At 47.4% G+C, this 22,665-nt stretch overlaps 2 protein-coding genes across 18 annotated transcripts in view; one reads left to right on the forward strand and one right to left on the reverse strand.

Moving 5' to 3' along the window:
* LOC135912852 (nuclear receptor coactivator 3-like) overlaps window positions 1–22,665 on the reverse strand; it is a 676,617-nt gene continuing 653,952 nt past the window's right edge. For all 17 annotated transcript variants that reach the window (XM_070536047.1, XM_070536045.1, XM_070536043.1 and 14 more), the window contains 6 exons: window positions 20,335–20,547; window positions 19,478–19,805; window positions 18,630–18,834; window positions 15,769–15,850; window positions 13,447–13,668; window positions 1–6,379 (listed from right to left, as the gene is read on the reverse strand). In XM_070536047.1, the coding sequence (XP_070392148.1) occupies window positions 6,311–6,379; window positions 13,447–13,668; window positions 15,769–15,850; window positions 18,630–18,834; window positions 19,478–19,805; window positions 20,335–20,547 (1,119 nt within the window). In that variant the 3' untranslated portion in view covers window positions 1–6,310. The remainder of the gene's footprint in view (window positions 6,380–13,446; window positions 13,669–15,768; window positions 15,851–18,629; window positions 18,835–19,477; window positions 19,806–20,334; window positions 20,548–22,665) is intronic.
* LOC139057915 (uncharacterized) lies at window positions 9,656–12,973 on the forward strand. Its single transcript, XM_070536716.1, has one exon. It carries the CDS (start codon window positions 10,284–10,286, stop codon window positions 12,279–12,281), a length of 1,998 nt encoding a protein of 665 aa, XP_070392817.1. The 5' UTR covers window positions 9,656–10,283; the 3' UTR covers window positions 12,282–12,973.

Below are 22,665 nucleotides of genomic sequence, written 5' to 3' on the forward strand. Positions count from 1 at the left end.
GATCACTTTCTTGCTTTCACATGTAATTTGTTACATGCTGTTTAATAGTATATTATTTTGTATACAACAAAAAACTCACAGTGCATTGCCACAAATCAAGAACACTATCTTTTTTTTTCTTTCCGTATACTACACAATGCTTCTGCTTTTTTTTTGCCTCTTCAACGATAAAGACAAGTATAATACAACATTATTTCTTTTAAGGTTAAGAGACTAATAGACGCCCCTCACATCGTGCTGGCCAAAAAGTTCAACGCGCACATGCACACACGGGGAGGAGATAAACACAGCCTTGGCAGGTGGGGAGCGGGGAAAGGGGAAGGCGGCGAACATCGCCATCATCACTGTACACGAGGGGCAGAAAAATACATGCACGCATGGAGGAAAAACAGAACAACCTTCTCGTACAGCGCTAAAACACGTGTGCACGCGGCGGGAGTTATTTAAAAATGGACACAATGGCCTTGCAAACAATCGCAGCAACAAAAGCAGGCATGACCACTATGTATATAGCATCCTGGCAAAATGAAATTAAAGTAGATGCGTTCAACACGTCCTTCACGTAACGGCAGTAGACAGCGGCCACACTCATCTGACAATTCCACCGCACCTCTCGGGCACCACGACCACATGCAACGTCTGCTCCACTTGCCTCCATCCACTAGCCCCTGGAAACACGGCCTGCGTGAATCCGCGCATTGACTAACCAGTGCAATTCTCATGAATGACGGATAACAGTGATTGAGCTAAACCTTCCTACTACGTGCCCAGAGAAATGTGCGCAAATGAAAACTACGCAAAGCATTGCAGGAGAACACAGCCAGGGCACAGTGCCAAGGAACAGCCAGACGAAAAGTGCATACCTTAAGTAGAGCAGCACCGTTTGCACCCAAGGTTGCCGCAATGCGACATGTCAAGTTCTGAACAAACCGCCTCGCTCTTAAAACGTTAATCGACCAACGAGCTGGTTTATCTGCAACAGACAAGTAAGGCCCACCTGTTGCATTAGGTGCAAAACCACAACAGAGACGTGGAACAGTTAATGCCACTGTGCATGTGTCAGCTGTCATCACTCGTTTGTGTGCACACGTAAGCCCGAACACATCGATGCACGAGATCGAGAGCCCTGCCCGGGAGACGTGTTGCCGCTGCCTTCTGCCAGTACTACACCAGTCCATGCACGAGGGCAGAATTGTTTATGCCACGCTGCAGCCATGACTACTTCAGACTTGGTGGGAGATTTGAAAACAATCTCAGCAGACATGTCACTTTATATTCAAACCTGATGTGGCTCAACCTAACCTTGAACATGCTTCTAGCACTCCAACTCATAGTCCAAGCCAACCATTACAATAATGATGGTTGAACCATCACTGCATAACGTAATGCATTTGAAGAAGGTGGACACAAATTGAATTGAGGTTAACGGACAACGATGACAGAAGAGAAACTATGAACTGCCACATCAACAAAGCTGCAATTCATTGCAACAACTGCAGAGCCAAACGCAGCGGTGACAGCTGCATCAAGCCTGGCATAAACATACGGCCCCAACGACTGCACTTTCTCCGAAACTCTGTTCGCAATAATCAGCGACATCACAGCAGCTTCAAGCCAAGGAACGCTCGGCAAACAAAGACAATGACAATCGAGATCAGTGGTAACAGCGGAGACCTACGCAGGCAATCTTCAGACAGCGCTGTACAAAAGAAAAGTGGGGGGGCGGGGGAGTGATCCTTTTCATTTTGTTGACATTCAAACAAGGTCCTGAGATTGTTTTAACCAAAATCCACAACCACCAGCCGAGCGCGCGCAGCTTTCTCGGCACGCTCACATTGCGGACAATTTCGCAGTGTGCCACACCGTACGGCTGCCACAATGCGCAGCGCCAACTCCCTTAAACACAGCTTAAAAAAAAAAATTTCTTAAGCACAACACTGGCTTCAGAGACTAAGTAGTCTGGCAAGCGCATCGTTTTCAGTGTCTGCACACTATTCGCACATTAAAAAAGGGGTCGGCACAGCTGTCACGGCAAACGGTGGCAGTTTTAAGAGTGGGCAGTACAGGTGAACGAGACAACACACCTAAAACATAACCGGGAACTGCAAGACCACTATCGCTCTCGCATACAGTTTTTTTTCCAAGTTTTATTTTACTGAACGCCCTTAAAGCTCACCAGTGGCGGGCTGGCCATATGGGCCAATCCTGCCCACGTACCAGTTATACACTCTAAAGCCAAAAAAGCAGGCCAATTGAGACCAAGACGTCGTAAGATACCAAAACAAGGCCGCTAAAATGGAAGCCGAGACGAACCCTAGCTGCAGCATGAAGGGAGTAGAAAAAAAGAAATAGTGCTTGCCATGCAAAGCCTAAGAACTCTTTTTAAAAGGAGGGACATTCCAAGGGGAGAGAGAGAGAGACTCGTCATGCAGGCCCATCACAAATTACAAAAATATCAATAAAACACTCTGCACGCTAAGTTATTTTTTTTCTCTTAAATCTGTTTAGTCTCAAAGAACACCAGCAGAGAAATAGCATCTTTTTTCCCCCTCGGTCCCAAGTGGGCAACACAAAATGGCCACACATATATGTATATAGATATATATTTCCTCTGTCTTGTCCTCTGTCTTGTGCTTGTATATATATATATATATCTATATAGTATCTTTAACGCAGTAGCAGAATAGTAACAGTCGTTTTTAAGGCCCTAGATGTAGAGAAAAAGGAAATAGCTCCAGCAGCAGCGGACATCTTTGTTTTGAGCTGCTTCTCAAAAATGTTTAGGCAGGCATGTGGACAGTTTTCTCGTTCTCTCTTTCCCATAATTTTTTTTCTCTCTCTCTCCTGTCTGTGCACTCTGAAAGAATGCCGCAACAAAGACGCTACCACATCCCCAGGGTAACAAAAAACGCTACTAAGCCCAAGTAACCAACTGCGTCTAAATGACAGCCCAACTGGAAGAGATTTACAATAAAAGCCACCCGGAAAAAAACAAAAACAAGCACCTTGGTCAGGGCTGAACCTTGTGAAGGAAAGACACCACTTGTACTCTTGTCACAGCATGACTATTATATAAGCTTGGTAAGTCTTTCTTTTTTTTTTCTCTTCTCTCGTCGTTTCGCTCATATAAGCCTTTCCCTCAAAAAAGTGCCTCTCCTCTGCCCCTTCGTAAACATATATAAATGACTATGTATCTAATATATATATATATATACTTTTTATGTATATTGATTCATATAATATTTACTAGAAAAAGAAAGGGAAGGAAGAGAGAGAGCAAGTGGAAAAAGAAAAACAACCACTGACAACAGCACGGCAGAACACTACCCCTCGTGCACAGCACTCATTTGCTGGCCCCCCCTTTTTTCTCTCTCTTTATGTATATATATATATATCTCTCTTTTTCAACACAGAGGGTGGGCTCACTTGGCTCCCCCACCCAGACCATAGTGCTTCTGGTTAAGAGAAAAAGGCACACGACAAAATTATCCAACGCCATTTCCTTTTTTCATTTTTTTTTTACACTCTAGCTATCTGCCCGGTATTTTTTTTTTTTTCCCTTAAGTTGCGACTCCTGCCTGAGAAAACCATCACAGCGTTATGCCAAGCAGCCTGAAAAACATCCAAGCGCCCAGTTCGCAATAAAGGTACGCAGGGTGCCGGGGTAGCCACATGCATATCTACTTCCCGTTTGCAGCCGAGTATCAGCGCAGGGCCTCTCGCGAGTGAGCATCACTTAGAGACAGGCAGAGGAGAAGAAAAAGGCGAAACAATTCTGCCAGCGCCCTCTGTCATCCCGCGACCGTTCCCGGCAATGCGCACCCTTAAGTGAAAATGCCCGTAGGTACCTCCAAGTCGAGCGGTGCGCCTATAGTCGCATTCAACATCATGTGCTGCGCAGGAAGCCAAGCTTCCTTTCATCTGTCAAACACTGCAAACTAAAACCTCGCACCGTAATCTGAAACACAGCAGCAATTCTCCGTGCACATGTGGGGTTGTCAAAACTGCGACCGTCCTGGCACTCAAATTTGCACTCGGCACCGCAGAAGGAACAGCTTTTTCTCCGCCTCCATTGGATGAGCAAGCACTCTTCCCCCCCGAGCTGGGAACCCGCACAGTAAAACCATTTACACAACGGGAAGCTACGCAAGACATCATGCAGCTTCCGTCAACACACACTTTTTTTTTTAAGAACTACAAAGCCAGTGCAAATGGCAAGGGATACACCAAAAAACAAACCCTCATGACCAACTACAAACGTCAAGAATCCCATCCGCGCACCCTGCACCACCCGCTGCAGTCATTAAACGGCTATCAATCTCTTCTGCCGAAAGTGGAGGACAACAGATGAGGTGTGCCCCCCCTTCTTGTGGCAATTTGTACACGAGGCATGATAGAGGAGGAAAGAAAAGAAATGTGAGGCCAGAGGAAGTGGGGCACAACAAATAGGATTATGAGGATCAGGGGAAGAAAAAGTCTGCACGAGATGAGGCCACACTCAACGTGCAGCCAGTGAGGTAGACGGCCCCACTTCCTCAGGGGGTGCAATTACGTTTAGACTGTGGGCGGTGATAGTAACACTGTGTGTATGGGCCAGATTGTATTAGCAAGTGGCAATGCAAAACACGTCCTAAACTAAGAAAGCAGACGCTGCGACGGAAGGGGGGAAAAAAAGGCGGGGAAAGGAGAAACGGGTGAGAACAATGCAAGAACAATGCAACAACAACAGAACGACTACCATGCAACAAATCCCAGCCCACCCTTTCATTCATAAAGGAAACAAAAAAAGACTCGCTTGAAACACCTGCCTCCGCCAAACGAAACGCTGCGCTTCACAGAACCTCCTCCCTCAGGTGCATTTTTTTTCCTTTGCCATCACAGAATCCTTTGCCAACAGCACTACTACTCAATGTCAACTCACTGCCAGCCAAAAACAACATCCATCCGTTCACCAAGTCCTTTTTTCTTCTCTTCACCCCACCTTTAAAAAAAGTTTAAAGAAACAACGAAGGTTGCTGTGAAATGGGGAAAGTGCTGTAGAAATGACAAGCCCATTAAGAAAATATGATGGACTGCGCTTGTTTTGCTCACACAACGAAGATTAGCAGGAAGAAAGGCTTGTTTTTATGTCACGACTGCTGCCACCACAATCTGGTTGAAGGCAGGACAGCCGAGAAAGCAGATGAGCTCTGCCACATGTCCCGATGACCTGCCAAGAGTTAAGGAAAGCACCATGCACGGGAAAATCACAAGTGCAGAGGAATCCACTGAGAGAGAGAGAGAGAGCAGCCAAACGCACACAGGATGTGCGATTCAACAATAACAAAAAACAGGGACGTTTTCTTATTAAAGGGGAGGGGAAGAAAAAGGTGAGAGAACAACCCCACACAAAGAAGACTGTACACGTTTAGCGGGGAGGGGCAACAGAATGTTAAAGAAAACAAATAAATCGGCTCTGAAAAAGCAGGGCTGAGCAAACAAAAACAACTCTTAGTAGTAAACAAGCGCCACTGCAGGAGCAAGAAAGGTGAGGCTGAGTGCAGTTATGAAGAGGAGGGGAAAGGAAAAAAAAAGAGTAAACCACATAGTCACCGTCGTCCATAACAGTCACTGTGTGTAGTGGTGAGAGCAACAGAGGAAAACAATAAAAAAACACTGTTCCCTAAACTACACTTGCAGCAGCAGCAAAAATAAAGAAAAGCAGTCTTGTGTCATCACACTGCTGAGGATGGGCACACGCACGGCGTTGCTTTACACCTATGTACAGAAAAAAAAATATAGGAGGAGCGGTGGGCTCGAGAACAATCCTCCTCGCCACAGCAGTTCCGGTCTCCGAAAGAGAGAGTCACGTCGCATAACACCACCGCCGTCATGGTCAGTTTCTTTATCACATACACACACACACGCACGCATACACACACTGGCGGCGGAACAGGAGGAGGAGGAACAACAAGAACAAGAACGACACCGCACTCCCACCCAGGGGCGTTCCGGCACTGCTCCACGGCACACACTGGTGTCCCACTGGCAGGCGCCGTTGTTGCAGTGGGGGACGAAGAGCAGTTCGCAGCGGCAACCACAACAAACAAAAGTCGCTGTCCTGCTGACACATTCTCCTCCCCACACCACCACTGGCCACTACACCACCGTCACTGCAGAGTGAGAGCTTGCCGGTGCTCGCAGTACAGCACACATCCACACGACACACGCGCACACACAAGAGGGAGAGACGCCCTCATCCGCCGGCTGGGCCATGCCGAGCAGTTGTCGGCAGCCGGCGGTGTACGGGGTCTTCTCCGGGCAGCTGACCCTAGGTGGGCTCCGAGAGCAGTTGCTGCAGCAAACTCTTGCGCTGGTCACTACTGGGCTTGTCGTCAACCTAGGCAGGGGCAGGCAGGGGACACATATTGAAAGGGCCCCGGCAGCACTGTTTGAGTTAGATAAATCTAAATCATACCAGACGCGAGACAACGGTTACGTGAACACTTGGGCCAAATATCACTCACTTCTAGCGGGAACATATAATGTCACTGTAAAAGGACAGTCATGCTTTCCTGTGACTTGGTCAAAACCCCACCATTGAAACTGCGCAAGATGACGCAATGGCACCCTCATACAAACTGTTGGCTGAAGGCATGAAAACGTCATGATTATTAATAACTTTATGAACAGTCACAAAAGCACTTGCAAGAGTAAGAATGTTCACGATACTTTCTTCATTTTATGAAATGCCACTGAATTATTAAAAATTTAGTTTTGCACTTCTGTTATTCGGCGGCCATCATTGGCTCAAGTTGTGCCTTCTCCTCTGCAGCACAAGATTGTGGCGTTGATGAAGTTTTGCTGATGCTACCGCAGGGAGCATCAGCCTCCCATGCAGACACTGTGTACAGAACTTGTGCACACGTCAAGCCACTTGAGCGCAAGTAGATGCGCAGCGCTAACATGTAGTTTGTTGTGCTTGCCAGTTGTGGCCCAAGGAGTTAATATAGTTGAACCTGGATAAAACGAAGTATTTAACTTTTCATAACTTCTTGTCAATAGAACACCATTTATGTAGAGCCTCAATATAATGAAGTGTGTTTGTATGCGGTTTCAGTATAACGAAATTTCACTGCTGCCGCAAAGGAATGCAGAGACAATAAATGGAAACTTCTGCCGAAGATGCAGATGGCCAAATGATTGAATTACATACAGCTGCTTGCAAATGCGCCTTTCAAATCGCCGGCAGAGCGACCGTGCGACAGTGCGTGAAAGTGTGCGACCGTGAGACAGGAAAGATGGTAGCTTCATGGGTGCCACCTTCTCACGCAAGCAAAGGAAAAGAGGGGGAAGGGAGCAAGCTCGTGGTAGCGCTATCAAGCCCGTCCGAGGAAGTGGGAGGGTAAGTTGGCATGCGTCTCGATTTTTGGGGCATCTTGGACGTGGCTGATCATGGCTGCAAGCACGGCTGAGCGCATACACAGCCGCACACCCTGCTTAAGAGGTTATCTGGCCTGTTTGCCAAGAGTGGGCATGCTGAGAGGGCATGGTACTTTATAAGCCGTCTTCCCGAGCGTTTAAGTATTGAAGATTGTGTAATCTTGGGCTTCGATTAACCGCTGGAGCTAGAGGCCAGATGAAGCATTCGCTCACTGCTGCTGGTGGTTTTCCAGATAGTGTCGTCCCAGTGCGGGCGAAGCTATCAGCCGCAGAGGAGGAGTGCACGTGAAGGCGTGGCTGGCTTCTCTTAATTCATACTGCCACTGTGAAGATATCGTCTAAATACATGGCATGAAGCCATATTATTCATCGCGGACTCCTAAACTTATCAAAATGAATTGCTTTCTAATTCAAATTTGCCTTTTCCGATTGTCCGACAATTCCGAAAATTCTGCGGCCCTTTTCCGTGTAGTAAGCATACCGTAAAAACCGGACTATAGGTCGGACCGCAATATAGGTTGATCCCCCAACTAACGAATTCTAAGAATGAAAAAATCTTTTTCAATGGCAAAAGTACCGAAAGACACCCTTACCTTAAAACAAATGCGACTCAGTCGGTTGCGCAATGGTGAAAGTATTTATTTAAATGCTGCTTGCAAGTGCACCTGGCCAAGTTTTTAACAGTATCGCGCGATCATTGACCCGCATGCTTGTCAGCACCTTATTAACGGCGCTGAGCGGCGAAACAAACGAGCTACGCACACGTGTACACATGCGCTTACTTTCGCTATTTCACCACTTCGTGCCGTGATGATAAGGTGCTGACAAACACGTGGGTGGATGGTCGTGCAGTACTGTTAAAAATTGGCCGGGTGTTCAGTACACAGAAGGGCACGAAGTGCGCAAGCGCTTCTTCGAATCAGAGCAACGCCTCTGATCAGAGTCGTCCAAACAGAGTCGGATTATGAGTGCTTCTCGCTGCACAGTCCAGAGGCGCGCGCGATCTCTACCGCTTTCACATGGATGCATTCGGCAGTCACAGGCAGCGATCTCACACGCAGCTCCCGGACGAACTCTGAAACCTTGTCTTCCAGATCTGCGGTCCGCCGCAATACGCCCACGAAATGACGTTTTCTTTTGGTTACTGCAAGTTGCAATACGCTGCTTCTGCCTCCGCCAGTACCGAATGCTCTTTTCGGATACTCTAAATTCGCGGTGTTCCACCAGGTTGCCGTGGGCTTCCGCGTACTCGATCGCCTTTTTCTTGAAGGTGACGGTGAATTGCCGTCGGCTTCCGCTCATTTTGAAACAAAATGTGGGAAAGCAGCCTTTAACTAACATAACTTTGTAACAATGGAAACACAAAATAGCGGTGCCACAATGTCGCCACGCCGCGCTGCTGCTGATGGCGGCTGTTTACTTTGTCCGCCCATTGTTGCAAGACTTCCGTAGCTTTTCCGCCAATGTCCGGTATATAAGACGAGGGTCGACTTTTCGCACTGGTATGTTGAAAAAAAGTTCGACCTATATTCCGGTTTTTACGGTAGGTCGGCGACTGTACTTATCTGCACAAAAAGTTGAACTTCAATACAACGAAGCAAACTGCCGATTTCACCGACTTCATTACATCGGTGTTTACCCATATAACGAACTCTAGAGGAAAAGCTCCCCATGGTGCCCATGCATTGAAGTCGTTAACTGCAAGAATGCCCTATTTTGCTACAGTGTGCATACGAGATGCGATTCAAACATGTTACACACACCCTTGTGCCATGCACCCAGCAAAGCCTGCCTTTGCAGCATTGTTTGGGGAAAAGAACAAATGAAACGAAAGAAAAAGAAGAAAGAGAACCACGAGCCGCTTTGCTACGGACCTGGCTCGGCATAACTTTGATGCTTCGCATCACCAGCCTTACACACTCCTCTCCAATCTCCCTTCCACCTTCTCGCCGATGTCCACGGGTGAAAGGCGATTGTGAGAGGGGCCACAAAGGGGTGCGTAGCCCAAATGCAGGTGTGGCGATGCAACTGGTATTTTTTCTTCTTTTTCTGGATTTTGCAGTCCTTTTTGTTTTGGCACAGACACTCAGGAGGCAGATTTAATTGTTCTAACATATAATGCGGCATGGGAACATTAAAGTAAGCAGTTTTATTAAGTAGTTTTGTTTAAGTAAGCAGTTACTAATCGCTCAAAGGGCGACCACTTGTTTCTCATTCGTTTAAGGGGGGACGCGGGTTTCAAAAGTCGAAAAATCGCGAAAAAAACGATTTTTCAAAAAGTATATATTTCGGCTATACGTGTTGTAAACTACCTTTCCTGTAATTATTAACGCCTAATTCACCGTGGAAATGCTTCTAATTCGATATACAACAGGCCACGGCAGCCCCCGAGCCGCGAGCGAACGGCGAAAATAACCAAACATCGCGCGCGCGCCATTTCCATGCCGCTGAACCGAGCGCCGCCATCTTGGTCTTGTTTTGCTTGTGAATGCTTGCCCTTTCCCGTGTTGCCTTCGCCGGCGGCAGCCGCGGCATGGTAGAAGCATGGCTTGCACGAGATTGGAGGCCTCGAAGCAGTGTTTGAGGTTCCCGCGTCTCGAATTCGAGCTGTGATTGGACGAAGCGCGCGCTCCTGGAGAACGCGGGGGAGAGCGTGGCTGCTATTGGCTGCTGGGCACGCTGACACGTGGTCTCTCCCCCGGCGCGTCGTCTGCCGCTGCTCGCTCCGTTGACGGCGTTCTCTGTGCGCTCGCTTTACTCTTCACCATTTTCGAGATCGCTGTCTTCGCTACCGTCGGGATTCTTGTGGCGTGTTTTGAACGGTTTTGTGCACCCTACGGATCGTCGCGCGTCCGTTCACGATGGCCCCTAAGCGGAAATTCAAAACGCAACATGCGTTCGGTGCGCGGCGTCGTTCTATGAATGCCGTCCGCATGGCGAAGTTGGCAAAGCGCGTTGCCGGCGATTGCGGAGACGCTTCCTGCAGTGCTGCCTCTGCTACACCGCTAGAAGAAGTCTGCGTTGCCACTTCCAGCGCCGTACCTTCCGAGTCAGCAATGCAAGGAGACGGCGTTTCAAGTGTGCCTGCTGTCCTGACCGCATCAACCTCGGCGATCGCGGCACCCTCTCTCGCGTCTGTCGCCGTGAGCAAAGACGCATCGTCGACCGTGCGCGTGAAAACGCACTTTCTGACGCCGGAGGAGATAGAGGCGGCGGAGGCACAACGTAATGCTGTGAAAAACAAACTTGGTGCCACGCCCGCGACGCTACGAAAATTTCAAGCGATGTCGCCCGATCCCGCACCTGCCACTGCTACTACCGTAGATGAGGTATTTTGCCTTGTGCAAATGTTTGTGTTCGGCCACCTGCTCTCCAAAACCTTGTGCCAGCGCTGCCTTTCAACTGGACTGACAATTCAACAAGGTACCCAGTTCGGACTGGCTACAAAGCTTGAGTTGGTATGCCCACATTGTGGGATTATTGCTAATTCTTGGAGTTCACCACGCCAGAACACAGGAAATGCTTTTGAGGTGAACATCCGAGCCATTATGGCTATGAAGCAAATTGGTAAGGGGCAGACAGCTGTAAATGACTTTTGGGCTGCTATGAATGTATCTCACAGAGGACTTCATCACAAGACGTACCAGGAACATCTGAAGAAGACATTCAGGGGCCCAGAGACTCAACGCATGGAGAGTTTCTATTCAGAATCAGCAGCTGCTGTGAAAAAGGTTTACCAGGGAATGGACCCAGGATTTACCAGAGACATTACTGTGGTCTATGATGGCACCTGGCACAAGCGTGGACACACATCCCACATTGGAGTTGGGGCAGTGATAGAGTATCACACTGGCCTCATCTTGGATGCAGTTGTCCTCTCAAACCAGTGCCTCGGGTGTCAAACAGGACCCAAACCAGAAGACTCTGAGTACTCAAGCTGGCGTGAGCAGCACATCTGCCAAAGAAACACTGATGCGAAGTCTGGAAGGATGGAGGTCGAGGCAGCCTTGATCCTTTTCGCCCGTTCACTGACAAAGCACAACCTCCGTTACACAACGATTGTGTCCGATGGAGACAGTGCCACCTACTCTGCCCTTGTGAAGGAGAATGTTTATGGGCTAGTCCCAGTTGTCAAAGAAGAATGCCTCAATCACGTGCAGAAAAGGATGGGGGCTGCACTGCGCAACCTAGTGCAAAAGAGTGATAAGGCATTGGGAGGGAAAGGAAGGCTGACAAAGGCTCTGATCGACAAGCTGACGGATTACTATGGCTGGGCTTTGAGAAACAACTCGAATGACGCGGCAGCAATGCAGCGTGCAGTGATGGCGTCCTACCATCACATCACATCCACCGATGCGGAGCCTCACCATGACCTATGCCCAGAGGGCGCTGGCTCATGGTGCCGCCACAAGGCTGCTGAGGCAAATGGCTTACCACAACCAAGGCACAGGTACAATCTGCCAGGCTATGTCGCTGAGGCTATGCTGCCTGTTTATCAGCGCCTCTCCGAGCCTTCCCTTCTTCAGCAGTGCCTTGGAGCGAAGACTCAAAATGCATCGGAATCATTTCATTCTGTTCTGTGGTCACTGATGCCCAAGGAGCAGCATGCATCCCTGATTGCAGTGGAGTCAGCACTGAATGATGCAGTGATGCGGTATAATGCTGGAAACCAAAGGGCCACCAAAGAAATTTCTCTGTCTGCGGGGCTCACACCTGGCCACCTAGCCATCCATCGAGCCGTGGAAAAAGATGCCCTGCGCATGGGAAAGGCTGAGAAGCGAGGTCAAGCGAAGACTGAGAGGCGGCAGAGAAAGAAAGCCTGCAAAGACACCGCAAACTATTCTGCGGGGTCATTTTAGACCCAGAAATGTTGTGTCAAAACTTCAAGGGCCGTTTTCTCGAAATGAATTTTTTTCCTGGTGTGGCTGCTTATGCAAGCAGTATCTCTGGAACCGCTAATCAGATTCCCACCAGGTTTTTTTTATTGTGTGCCTGAATAAATTTATGAGGGCAAGACAGGCCCACTTTTTCAAGTTATTGAGTCTGGAATTTATTATAAGCAATCAAAATTAGGCTAATGCAAGTCTAATTAGTAACACTAAATTCAATGTTGTGCTAAAACTTTTCAGCAAGGAAATTAAAAAAAAGGGCTCTGTCTTGCCCTGTGGTACCTATTCAGGAATCTTCATATTGAATTTGACAGTGCTAACACATTTTGCAAGTTCTCCAGGCATGTCATAAGGAACCTATGTGAACCATTCTGATATACTCCTGTAACTTGAGTACCAGTGTACGTAGCTCCATGAAACTTTGTAGTTATTCATATGTCTATGCCATGAGTGTACCCTGAAAATTTCATTCAGTTATCTCAAGAAACAAAAATGTTGGTGTTCGAAGGTAGCCTCCTCCCTTAATACTCACAGAGGTGCGCAAAAGAAGAGTGCCGCCGTGCATGCGTTTCTGTTTCTTTTCTTTTTTTATTTGGAGTATGGCGAAAACTAAGTGCCTCTGGTTGGCGATAAGATGAAGAGTAACGGAAGTTTGTTCAACGTTTTGCTTTTTTGACGGACACACAACCACACAGTTTTCTTGAGCGAGCACACTGCGCAGTTCGATTACACTATGTATGTAAATATTAGTGTAAGTGCAGGAACATTTGGGACTTGCAATAATATTCTCGTGTGTGCATTTTCAAAGCCTTGAACTATGTGTATAACAAACATAAAATTTTTAATTTGTGTAAGTTTATTTCCTTTTTTATTGTTGTTATTCATGAATGAAGCGTACATATACACCAACGCGAAATATTCTTTTCTCACTTTATGGTCACCCTAGAAAAATTACGGTAAATTTTTTTCGAAATAGGTCCCTAAGACGAATTGGAATCTGCAATAAAAAAAAAAGTTGACCCTGGGCAGTCGCATACGGTGAAGAAAATCGACCCTGAAAGGGTTAAACTGTGGGGGTTTTGGCAAAGCCAAGCTTTTTTTTTTTTCACTGCAAAGCTGCGGCGTCCTCACTCACCCTAGGTGTAGGCTGCGCTGGTGGAGTGTCTGAGGGTGCCAGCATAGGGAAGAGGGGGGAGCCAGGCTCCGAAGGTCCGCCCCCCAGCTCCAGCTGAAGGCCCAGGGCTTCGAGGTCTGCGTGAGAGAGGGAGCCCCCGCCGCTGCCCCGCACACCGCCCCCCTGTTGCTGCAGAGCCTGCTGCTGCTGAGGCTGTTGTTGCTGCTGCTGCTGTTGCTGCTGCTGCAACCACAAAACGAAAGCAAAAGAAAACGTCAAGCACCACATCACTGCCAATCAACACCGAGAAACATGTAGCAGAACAGCACACATTCAGGATGGGAGTGCACATATCGGACACTGGTTCGCTTGGTCACCCGCAGCCAATCAAGCAAAGGCGACAATCCTGTGTGATCACAGTGATCACACAGCTGTGTACTTAGCGAAGGTTCAAAACACACATACGCAATATATATATATGTTCTCCAGCTCCAGACTGGCGCGGAAAGCCACCACTCAATATCTACCACAGACCCCTTTGAAGACCCATCAGAGGGATCATGCTTCCTTCGCATAGAAGTGAGTGTGAAGCAGAGGAAGCATATTGGCAGACAGTCCCTTTTGGAATCGCGATGAACACCTGTTTTCAATCACACCTGAAGGTGTGGCATCCCGTGCTGCAGGCACTATCTCAGGCACCATAAACACATCTACATCGGTGGGATGTGGATTTCTTTACTTTCGTTCCACTTTATTTCCCTACCGAGCTGCAGATTATGCACTGCACATGGTACGCAAAAACCGTCGTCCCTTGTCAGTAGAGGTTGATGGAGATCCGGCCATGCCACTTGGAACGAGCGATCAAAAATCAAGATGAAAGCCATGATGCGGTTCCAGTACATTGCTGTTTGTGTAAACAAAGATGGTGGCGGACTCGCAAGCATACTGTGACGGGACTTTATGTAATTTAAGAGGGGGTGCAACCTTTGAAAGTGAAGAAATTGCGAAGAACTATTTTTAGAAAACTGGATATTTGAGCCGTACTGCCACCCAATACCTTTCCCGTAATTATGAGTACCCAATTCATCATGAAACTAACTCAAATGAAATATGTAACTAGCGGCAGCATCGGCAAGCAGGTGCTCGAACAACCTGAACCTTGTATGAGCTCCGTTCCTGAGCAGTCTAACCGACCGACGCCATCTAAGGTTTGTTTTGTTTGTGAATTCTGGTGCTGCAGGCATGGTTCACACTTGATTTCCTTACGATTGGGGAGCTCAAGAGCTCACGTTTCCTGCATGTGAAATAAGAAGCTGCGATTGGATAAAGCACACGCTCCACGAGCAAGTGAGGGAATGCATGGCTTCTATTGGTTGTAGAGCACAAGAACATGGTGGTCTTCTCCGACGGCCGCCCTAAGTGCTGCTGGCCGCGGCGGTTTGCTTGCTTCGCAGTTGCCTTTTATTACGTGCTCCTCTCTATTTTTTTTATTGGTTTTGCGATCGCTTGCAGCACTTTCTCAAGTCTTCGTCGTATTTACGATCTCTCGCCATGTAACAAAACAGGAATAAAATGTGAGAACTTTTGCATTCGTAAAAGATAGACTACATAAAACTAACAATGAATAGCAACAACAATAATCATATAATTGAACAGTAAATGAAAAATGAGAGGGAGGGGAGGGAGGGTCGTATGTTTTTTTTAACCATCCGCTTATCGGTAGGGATACTGTGCACGCCTCTCCCCTCACATGACGTAGTACCACATGGTTGCTTGACAAAGTTGTTATACCGTGAGGTCCGGACATCACATTCGGGGAGAGCATTTGCTTTGTGGCCGGCGCGGCAGCCTAGCATGAGGCTTCTTAAATGTCCGAGTTATTTTTCCACTCTCAAGATTTTGAGATACCTCAAGTTTGGCCCAAAAATACTTTGAGATAAAGGGCAATAAATACATGGCACATATGGCAAATGGTTCGATGCTATGAAAAATTTTGACAGCAGATTTTTCTAGATATGCGAGTTTGAGTTGGCAAGGTATTACTGTGTGCAGTTTCCAACTTTCCCTTTAACAGGTAAATTTTATTTGTTTCAATAAACAATGGAAAGTAATTATTATCTTGACAACTACTATGTATATGTAAATAGTGTTGTGAGGCAGAGATGAGCACGAATGTTGTTTGGATATTCAAATGGTAATTTCAAACAAACACAACACACTGAATGAGCGTATGCAGCACCTCGGCAACCCCCATCCCTACAAGAGAAGGCATCGAGCCCTTCAGTTCCCCTTTCATTTTTCTTGCTCAGGCAATCAAGCAGGCTCAGGCACCACAGCACTCACCTGTCCCTGTGTGCGGGCTCCGACTATAGCCCTGAGTTCCTGGCGTACATACTCGGACGGCATGCTGCCCCCGATTCGGCTCCTGCAGAAGGCAGCAAATGTTATCACAGGACAGCACAGCGACCGAGATCACTGTATCTGCTAAGCACGAGCAAGTTGGGCAAGGAAACTGGTCTGCGAAAGGAAAGTGATGGGGCATTCGGCCTACACGAGGTGTGCCGAAGGTGCAAGCAACACCATGGTGCAGGACTGTGCCACAGCTGAAGGGAGCCCGATTACAGGCACAAATGTGCTCAGAAAAACCGCAAGTAAAGTACAGTTTGTTTGTTTTTTTTCTCTCAAAGACAGTGAACTGCCAATGAGATGTGCTTGTAAACGAGGGCACGAGCGCCTCACTTCCTGTTCAATGGGCCAGATTTCTGCAGAAGATATGTGCTGCCCTAGGCGGCAAGTACTAGGTGGCAAGGTGGCAAAAGGAGTTCCCACAAACCAAAAAACTGCCACAAAAAAAAAAAAACGAACGATGCCGTGAACGATTTTTGCACAAAATGCATTCTCTACTGAGTTGTACAGCATGGCCTACAGCATGGTTCCCGTGCTCTTGGGCATGCTGCACGGCATCTGTACCACACCGCTGGACGGCATTTCACCATGAACCCAGTGTATGAATTCACGGTACTGCTGGAGGAAACAACGAATTTAGAGCTACAAAGAAAGATTGTCACGGATACATCCATTTACTATAAAAGTAGTAAGGCTGTGGTTGCAATTTTTTTCATTATCTCCACACTGATATGAAATTTGGGCTCTTTAAAAAAAAAATGCATGTCAAAAGTTTCTTCCACCTGCATAATAAATCCTGCCTCCAAATTTACCGTCAACTTATTCGAAAGAAAGGTGGTTTCATTATGCGAGTGAACGTGGTAGTGGCTATTAGATTCGAAGACAACTTGAATGGAACAAGATTCAATTCATTATTCAAAAGTTTCACATAATTTGCTCAACTCTAATCAACATTACACATGCAAATCAGTGTTCAAATAAACTATGGGTGTGCGAATATTCAAAAAATTTCGAATATTATCGAATATTATATTTTTAATATTCGTATTCAGTTCGGAAACTAGGTATTCAAATATTCGATTGGATACGAATACTCGAAACAAATCGAATATATTGCTGGCTGTGTTGGAGCAAACATGTTTCCTAGCATTTATTTCTATCCATTTTAAGAAAGCGAGCCCGATTTTGTGCTGAATTTTCCAATAATTTCATGCTGCTGGTGAAATTTTGCCCGTAAAATGTGCTTAGCCACTGGCCGTCTAAGCTTTGCAGGAAAGCCAGCATCTCAGTAACAAGAGGCAAAGGTTTGCAAACAGTGAGGGTGCACTCTTTTGCAGGTTCGACCTCGAATCTTGAGCTTATTTGCTTGACAACAAATGCAATGAGTGAAGACTGGTGCCATCATGCATCGGGAAACTGATGCAGTAAAATAAGACACAGGTTGGAGAGAACAGACAACTAGCGGAAATTACTTGATTTTCCAATGCTAACATGAACCAAATCCTGAATCATTTAGTATCACGCCTTACTATTCAATTTTTTTTGCAAATGAAAATGCAATTGCAATGTTCAAACATGCTAAAATAAAACAGCTTGCTAATAGATGCGCGTGCATATCATTATTCGAAATTCTATTCAACATTAAATGCCAATTATTCAAGTTCATTTCATACTCGAAAATTTCTATACAGTCGCCGACCATTTATTCGGACCTCACGGGGACTGCGAAAATGTCCGAATAAACAGGTGTCCGAAAAAGCAGATTAAGAAAAAAAAATGAAATCCTTTATTTCCACGCACTTATTTGGGCTTGGCAGTAGGCTTGGAAGAAAGCGTGAATGCGCCGTTGCACGCTGTTCCGTTTACGCGCAATCAGATAAGCCTGAATCTCGGAGAGGGTCGTACGGTCACTATTAGCGGCTGATAGCACAGTCACTGCTTGTACACGCTCCACATGCGATGGCAGCGTAGCACATGGTGAGTAATCTTCCGACTCTGAGTCATCGTCCGGCGGTGCAGCAGAAACCTGACGAATGATCTTGCCGTCGTCGAGTTCTGCGCATGTCAATCAATACAGCAGTGTCAGCACCTATGAAACTGTCAAATGAGACGGTGTCCGGAACCGCAATGCAACCACTGCGTAGGTCTCGGAAGAACATTTTCTCTATAGGTGGGGCGCACATCGGAAGGCGACTTAGGCCTCCCGGCACCCGCTAGCCGGCATTCCCCAGCGAAGTCTGTGCGGGCACTGTCGGCGCCATTAGACACTTGACGCGATGTTTCCGTACACCGCATTGGATCACCGAAACCTCGACACAGCGCACAAACGAAAAACGTGGCCTGCTTGCAGCGTCGTGCGCGAAGAAACAAATAAGCTGCTGGATTGTCTTGACATGGCTTACTAAGCTGAAACCGGAACTGCTGCAGAGCCACTCTAACCAGGCAGAAACGATGATGATGAGCGGGGATTTCCAGTAGCGCCACTTCGTGGGGCAGCAAGGAAGCTCTGTTCAAAACAAACATGGCGTTCAGCAAGTCGAACAATGTATGGAACCATGCACCGGTCAGAGTCGGTGCATGGTGCTCTCGACCGAGTTGGCTCAAGGAGTGTCCGAAAAATCAGACGAGAGGTTGCAAGGTGTCCGAACTTTCAGCAGTTGTTATACATTATGGTCTATGGGGAGAATGGCGGTGCCGCGAAGCTGACCGAATAATCGGGCATGTCCGAATTTTTGGAGTCCGGAAAATCGGTCGGCGACTGTATTCACACGCCCCTAAAATGAACACAACGAACGCACCTGTCGGACGCAAACCCATGCAGGGGGTGCTGTTCAAAGTTGAACTGGGGAGAAGCGTCCAGACCAAAGACGGGCGCTGCCGATGCAGGCGCGGCCCCGTACGCACCCCCCGGTGACATCTGGGGCCCCGGCGGAGAGAGGAGTGGGTCGCCCCCGAAGCCGGGCTGAGGCTGCGGTGTTCGAGGAGAGTTCACCCGAGCCGCCGCTGCAACGAATGGCACAGGCAGTGAGCACATCTGCGAGCGTGTCCTGCGTTTGTGATACTCTGCAACATCGTGCAGCTTTTGTCATTCGTGTGGCTCTGTACTTCCACTAGCATTAGGCTGTCATTGCATTCCACAGCACAAGCTTAAACGTAATCACATGTAGCCTCATTGCCACACTTAGGCAGCAAATTTCGCTGTGTTACGATGTCGAGTTAACGTTGATAATGCCAGGTCCGGCATTTCAAGACGGTGTTTTAGTATCAAATTAGAATGTAAGCTCTAACCTTCACACCTGCTGTTAATTGTCTTTTAAGTGTGACAAGTGCGTGGCCAAGTTTTTAGAGCTTAGAAAGTATCTGTCAGTATTGCTGTAATGTTATGCCTATCATTTTCTGTTCCACTGCTTGTAGTACGGTCGTCAGTGTTTCCTTTTTACCCTCCAAGTGGAAAGCCCCGTAAGGTTAAGGAGGGACTTGGCTTTTGAAATGAACTTCTTTATTTCTCCATGGAGGTGGTGGTAATGTTTCTGTGACGTTATGATCGCACGAAACAGGATCGTGTCAATGAGGGTCTACTGTACTGGCAGAATGTGCCGATTGTATCACACACTTTAGCTCTGCACGCAAGTGTCTGCCTACTCACCTGGCACTGACATGGCCCTCTGCAGGCGACCGTGCTGGGAAGGAGGACCGGGGGAGGGCCCGCCCCGGTTGGCTGGAGCAAAAGGGAACTGCTCCCCAAAAGGCGACGGGTTTCGAGACAGGCCGGCCCCCGGGCTGGCCGCTGGCCGCAGGCCCCCTCCCGCCATCTGCTGCTGGGGCTGAGGTTGCCGTGCCTGGCTCACAAAGCGTGCCTGCTGCTGCTGTTGCTGTTGCTGTTGCTGTTGCTGCTGCTGCTGCTGCTGCTGCTGCTGCTGCTGCTGCTGTTGTTGCTGTTGTTGTTGTTGCTGCTGCTGCACGCCGAAATTACCCTGCACGGGACAGATGGTATGACCACTGTCTTCACACATGCACTTCCTGAAGTCTAGAAGTGCTCTTTATTGCAAATGAATCTGGAATTTCTATTGACTGACTAGGTTGGATGACCCAAATTGGTACACTTTGGGTCATATTTTAGAACTTCATTTTATGCTCCAAGATAAAAGATAGTTCCTATGGTGCTTGCATGGGTAAAGGTTGCAGCGGTTCAGCAGATAGAATAAAAAAATTAAATTGTGTAGTTTTGCATGCCAAAATCACAATCTGATTGTGAAACACACTGTAGTGGGGGGACACCGAATTGACTTCGACCCCCTGCGACTCCTTAACATGCACAGACATCCAATTACACAAGCATCTTTGTGTTTCACCCTCATCAAAAAGCGACTGCCACGGCTTGGATCGAGCCCGCGACCTCAAGCTCGGAAGCACGATGCTAAGCCACCACGGCGGGCTTCACGAGTTGGGACACAGATGTGGCGGGAGGCACAAGAACAAGACCATCAGCGGAGGGGTTCGCACCTGTGAGAGCTGGGCATTGAGCATGGGGTTCTGCTGCTGGAGGGATGCAGCCTGGGGCCGTGGGGACCACTGAGGGGGCCCATTGCCCCCCCCGCCACCGGGAGAGCCCAAGTGAGGGGAGCCGGGACTCGGGTATGGACTAGGGAAGCCGCCTCCCTGTTGTGGCTGCGGCTGCTGGGGCGAGTAGCGCTGCCCGGGAGACAGCTGCTGGGGCTGCACAGGGCCAAGAGGTTTGGGAGAGGAGAGGAGGAAAAGTCAGCGGGGTCTAGGATGCAGTAAAAGAATGGACGCATGGAACTCTTGCAGAATATGGTGTCACTGTTGGCCATTCTCTTCCTTGTCTTACATGTTCTGCTTTTAACTACACGTGTACAAATGAACAAATCACTTAGCAGTGAAACATGAACTGCGAGTCAGCGAATCATTAGGTGTACATACCCTCGTCCTTGCTCCGGATACCACTGTAAGTCTTCCAATGGTTGAAGGATTAAGGGCAACATCTGATTGCCAGTTAGTCCGCTGATGGAAGGAAGATACATCAAAAAAAAAAAAAAAGTTTTGCACTAGAGGAATTAAGGACATGCCCTTTAACACCAGGCAAATTTCACACCTCGCACAACTCTCAGAAAGGAAAATTACTATGGGCGTGCGAATGTAAAAAGTTTTTAATATCAAATTGAGTATTTAGCCTCATATATCGAACCAAATATCAAATAATGATGTTCACAAGTGTTTATTAACAAGCTGGGTAAATTGGTAATGTTGGAACATTGCAAATGCATTGTCAATGTGAAAAAAACTAAACTAGCATGCCGTTATAATAAAACAGTGTATTTGGCTCATGTTAACTAAGTTTTGTTATTCCACTAACTCGGCTCGCCCCAGCCTGTGCCTTATTATACCACATCAAATACCCGTAAACTCGGAGGCATCTGACCCTGTGCCAGTCGTCACTCATTCCACTTGCTGTCAAGCAATAAGCTCAAAATTGAGAGTGGCGCTGAAAAAAAGAAAAGGAAAAGTGCACCCTCGTCCACAAACCTGTGCCTCTTGCAACTGAGAGGCTGGCTTTTCCACAATGTTCAGGCATTTAGTGGCCAAGTGTGCTTTATAGGTGAAATTTCACTAGCAGCATGAAATCACTATTTCAGCAAAAAAAGTCACCTCAATATTCTTAGATTAGATTCAGAAAAATGCTAAGAACCGTGTTCGCTCTCGCACAGAAAGCAATATACTCGATTTGATTTGAATATTCATACCCAACCAAACATCCGAGCGTTTTCGAATATCATATTTTTTAAAATCGAATATGAATATTAAACATATAATATTCAATAATGTTCAAACTTTTGATATATTTGCATGCCACTATTAGTTACAGCAAAACGCCAAACCGCAATGTGAAATCGACCTCGGAGTCTGCCTTATGGAGCAACCATTTCCCACATGAGAAAGTTATGCAAACATACAAGCATACTGAAAGTACTAACACAAAACGGGGTACCGGCTCCTCCACGGAAACATACTCAACTCATTGGGGTTCTTAATTGTAGCAAGTTATCGCTCCCGAGTCTAGTCTTCTTTCACCATCCTCCAAACTCCGTCCAAACTGCCACATTACTCAGCTCATTTTGAAAGTGGTGAAATCAACCTTTGAAATCAACTACTAATGATAAAAAAGTTCATCAGGTGCACTACAACATGAAAAAGCCTGCCAACCTCCATACATGCTCCTGTTTCACTATCACCATAATGCCTTTTTGGCTTTGCTCATCCATTTACACAGCCATCTCGCTCATGATCGTGGAAAAGTCAAGTGCCAGGTTATGCTTCAGTGCTCACACTTCGTGGTGCAGTGAAACCTCGTTAAACCGTAGTTGACCGGAGCTCGGAAAAAGTACGTACTAAACGGTAGTACTGCTCAACTGAAATAGCATGAGAGCGTCCACTTCCCTGTTAAAAACGGAACTCAGAGAGAGTGCGATGAAAGGGCAAAATCATGCAGTACTTATTCCACGACCTCCTCTATAACGTTTACACAGGAGGTCGTGATTTATTCCCTTCGCACGACAAAAGTCTCATTATTTTCGTTTCGTGCCGTGGTGGCCTAGCAGCGACGACAGTGGCCTCAAACTTGCTGAAGGTGTGAGCCAGCTTTTCAGCCAGCCCCCTCTTTTCGGCAAATATTTGCATGACAGATTCCTCGTTGGCGTTGCATATTATCTGTGCACAGGCGTGGTAGCGCTACAGACGTGGCGGGGCGCCTTTTTCATTGCGGGGTGCTGTTCTCGTCGCAATGATTGTATTCATGCGGCTGACGTAACGCACGGC

The sequence above is a fragment of the Dermacentor albipictus genome, chromosome 3, assembly GCF_038994185.2.
Source record: "Dermacentor albipictus isolate Rhodes 1998 colony chromosome 3, USDA_Dalb.pri_finalv2, whole genome shotgun sequence".
Taxonomy (NCBI): domain Eukaryota; kingdom Metazoa; phylum Arthropoda; class Arachnida; order Ixodida; family Ixodidae; genus Dermacentor; species Dermacentor albipictus.

What these genes read in the sequence shown, in the direction of transcription:
- LOC139057915 (XM_070536716.1), top strand. Translation starts at nt 10,284, where the DNA reads ATGGCCCCTAAGCGGAAATTCAAAACGCAACATGCGTTCGGTGCGCGG.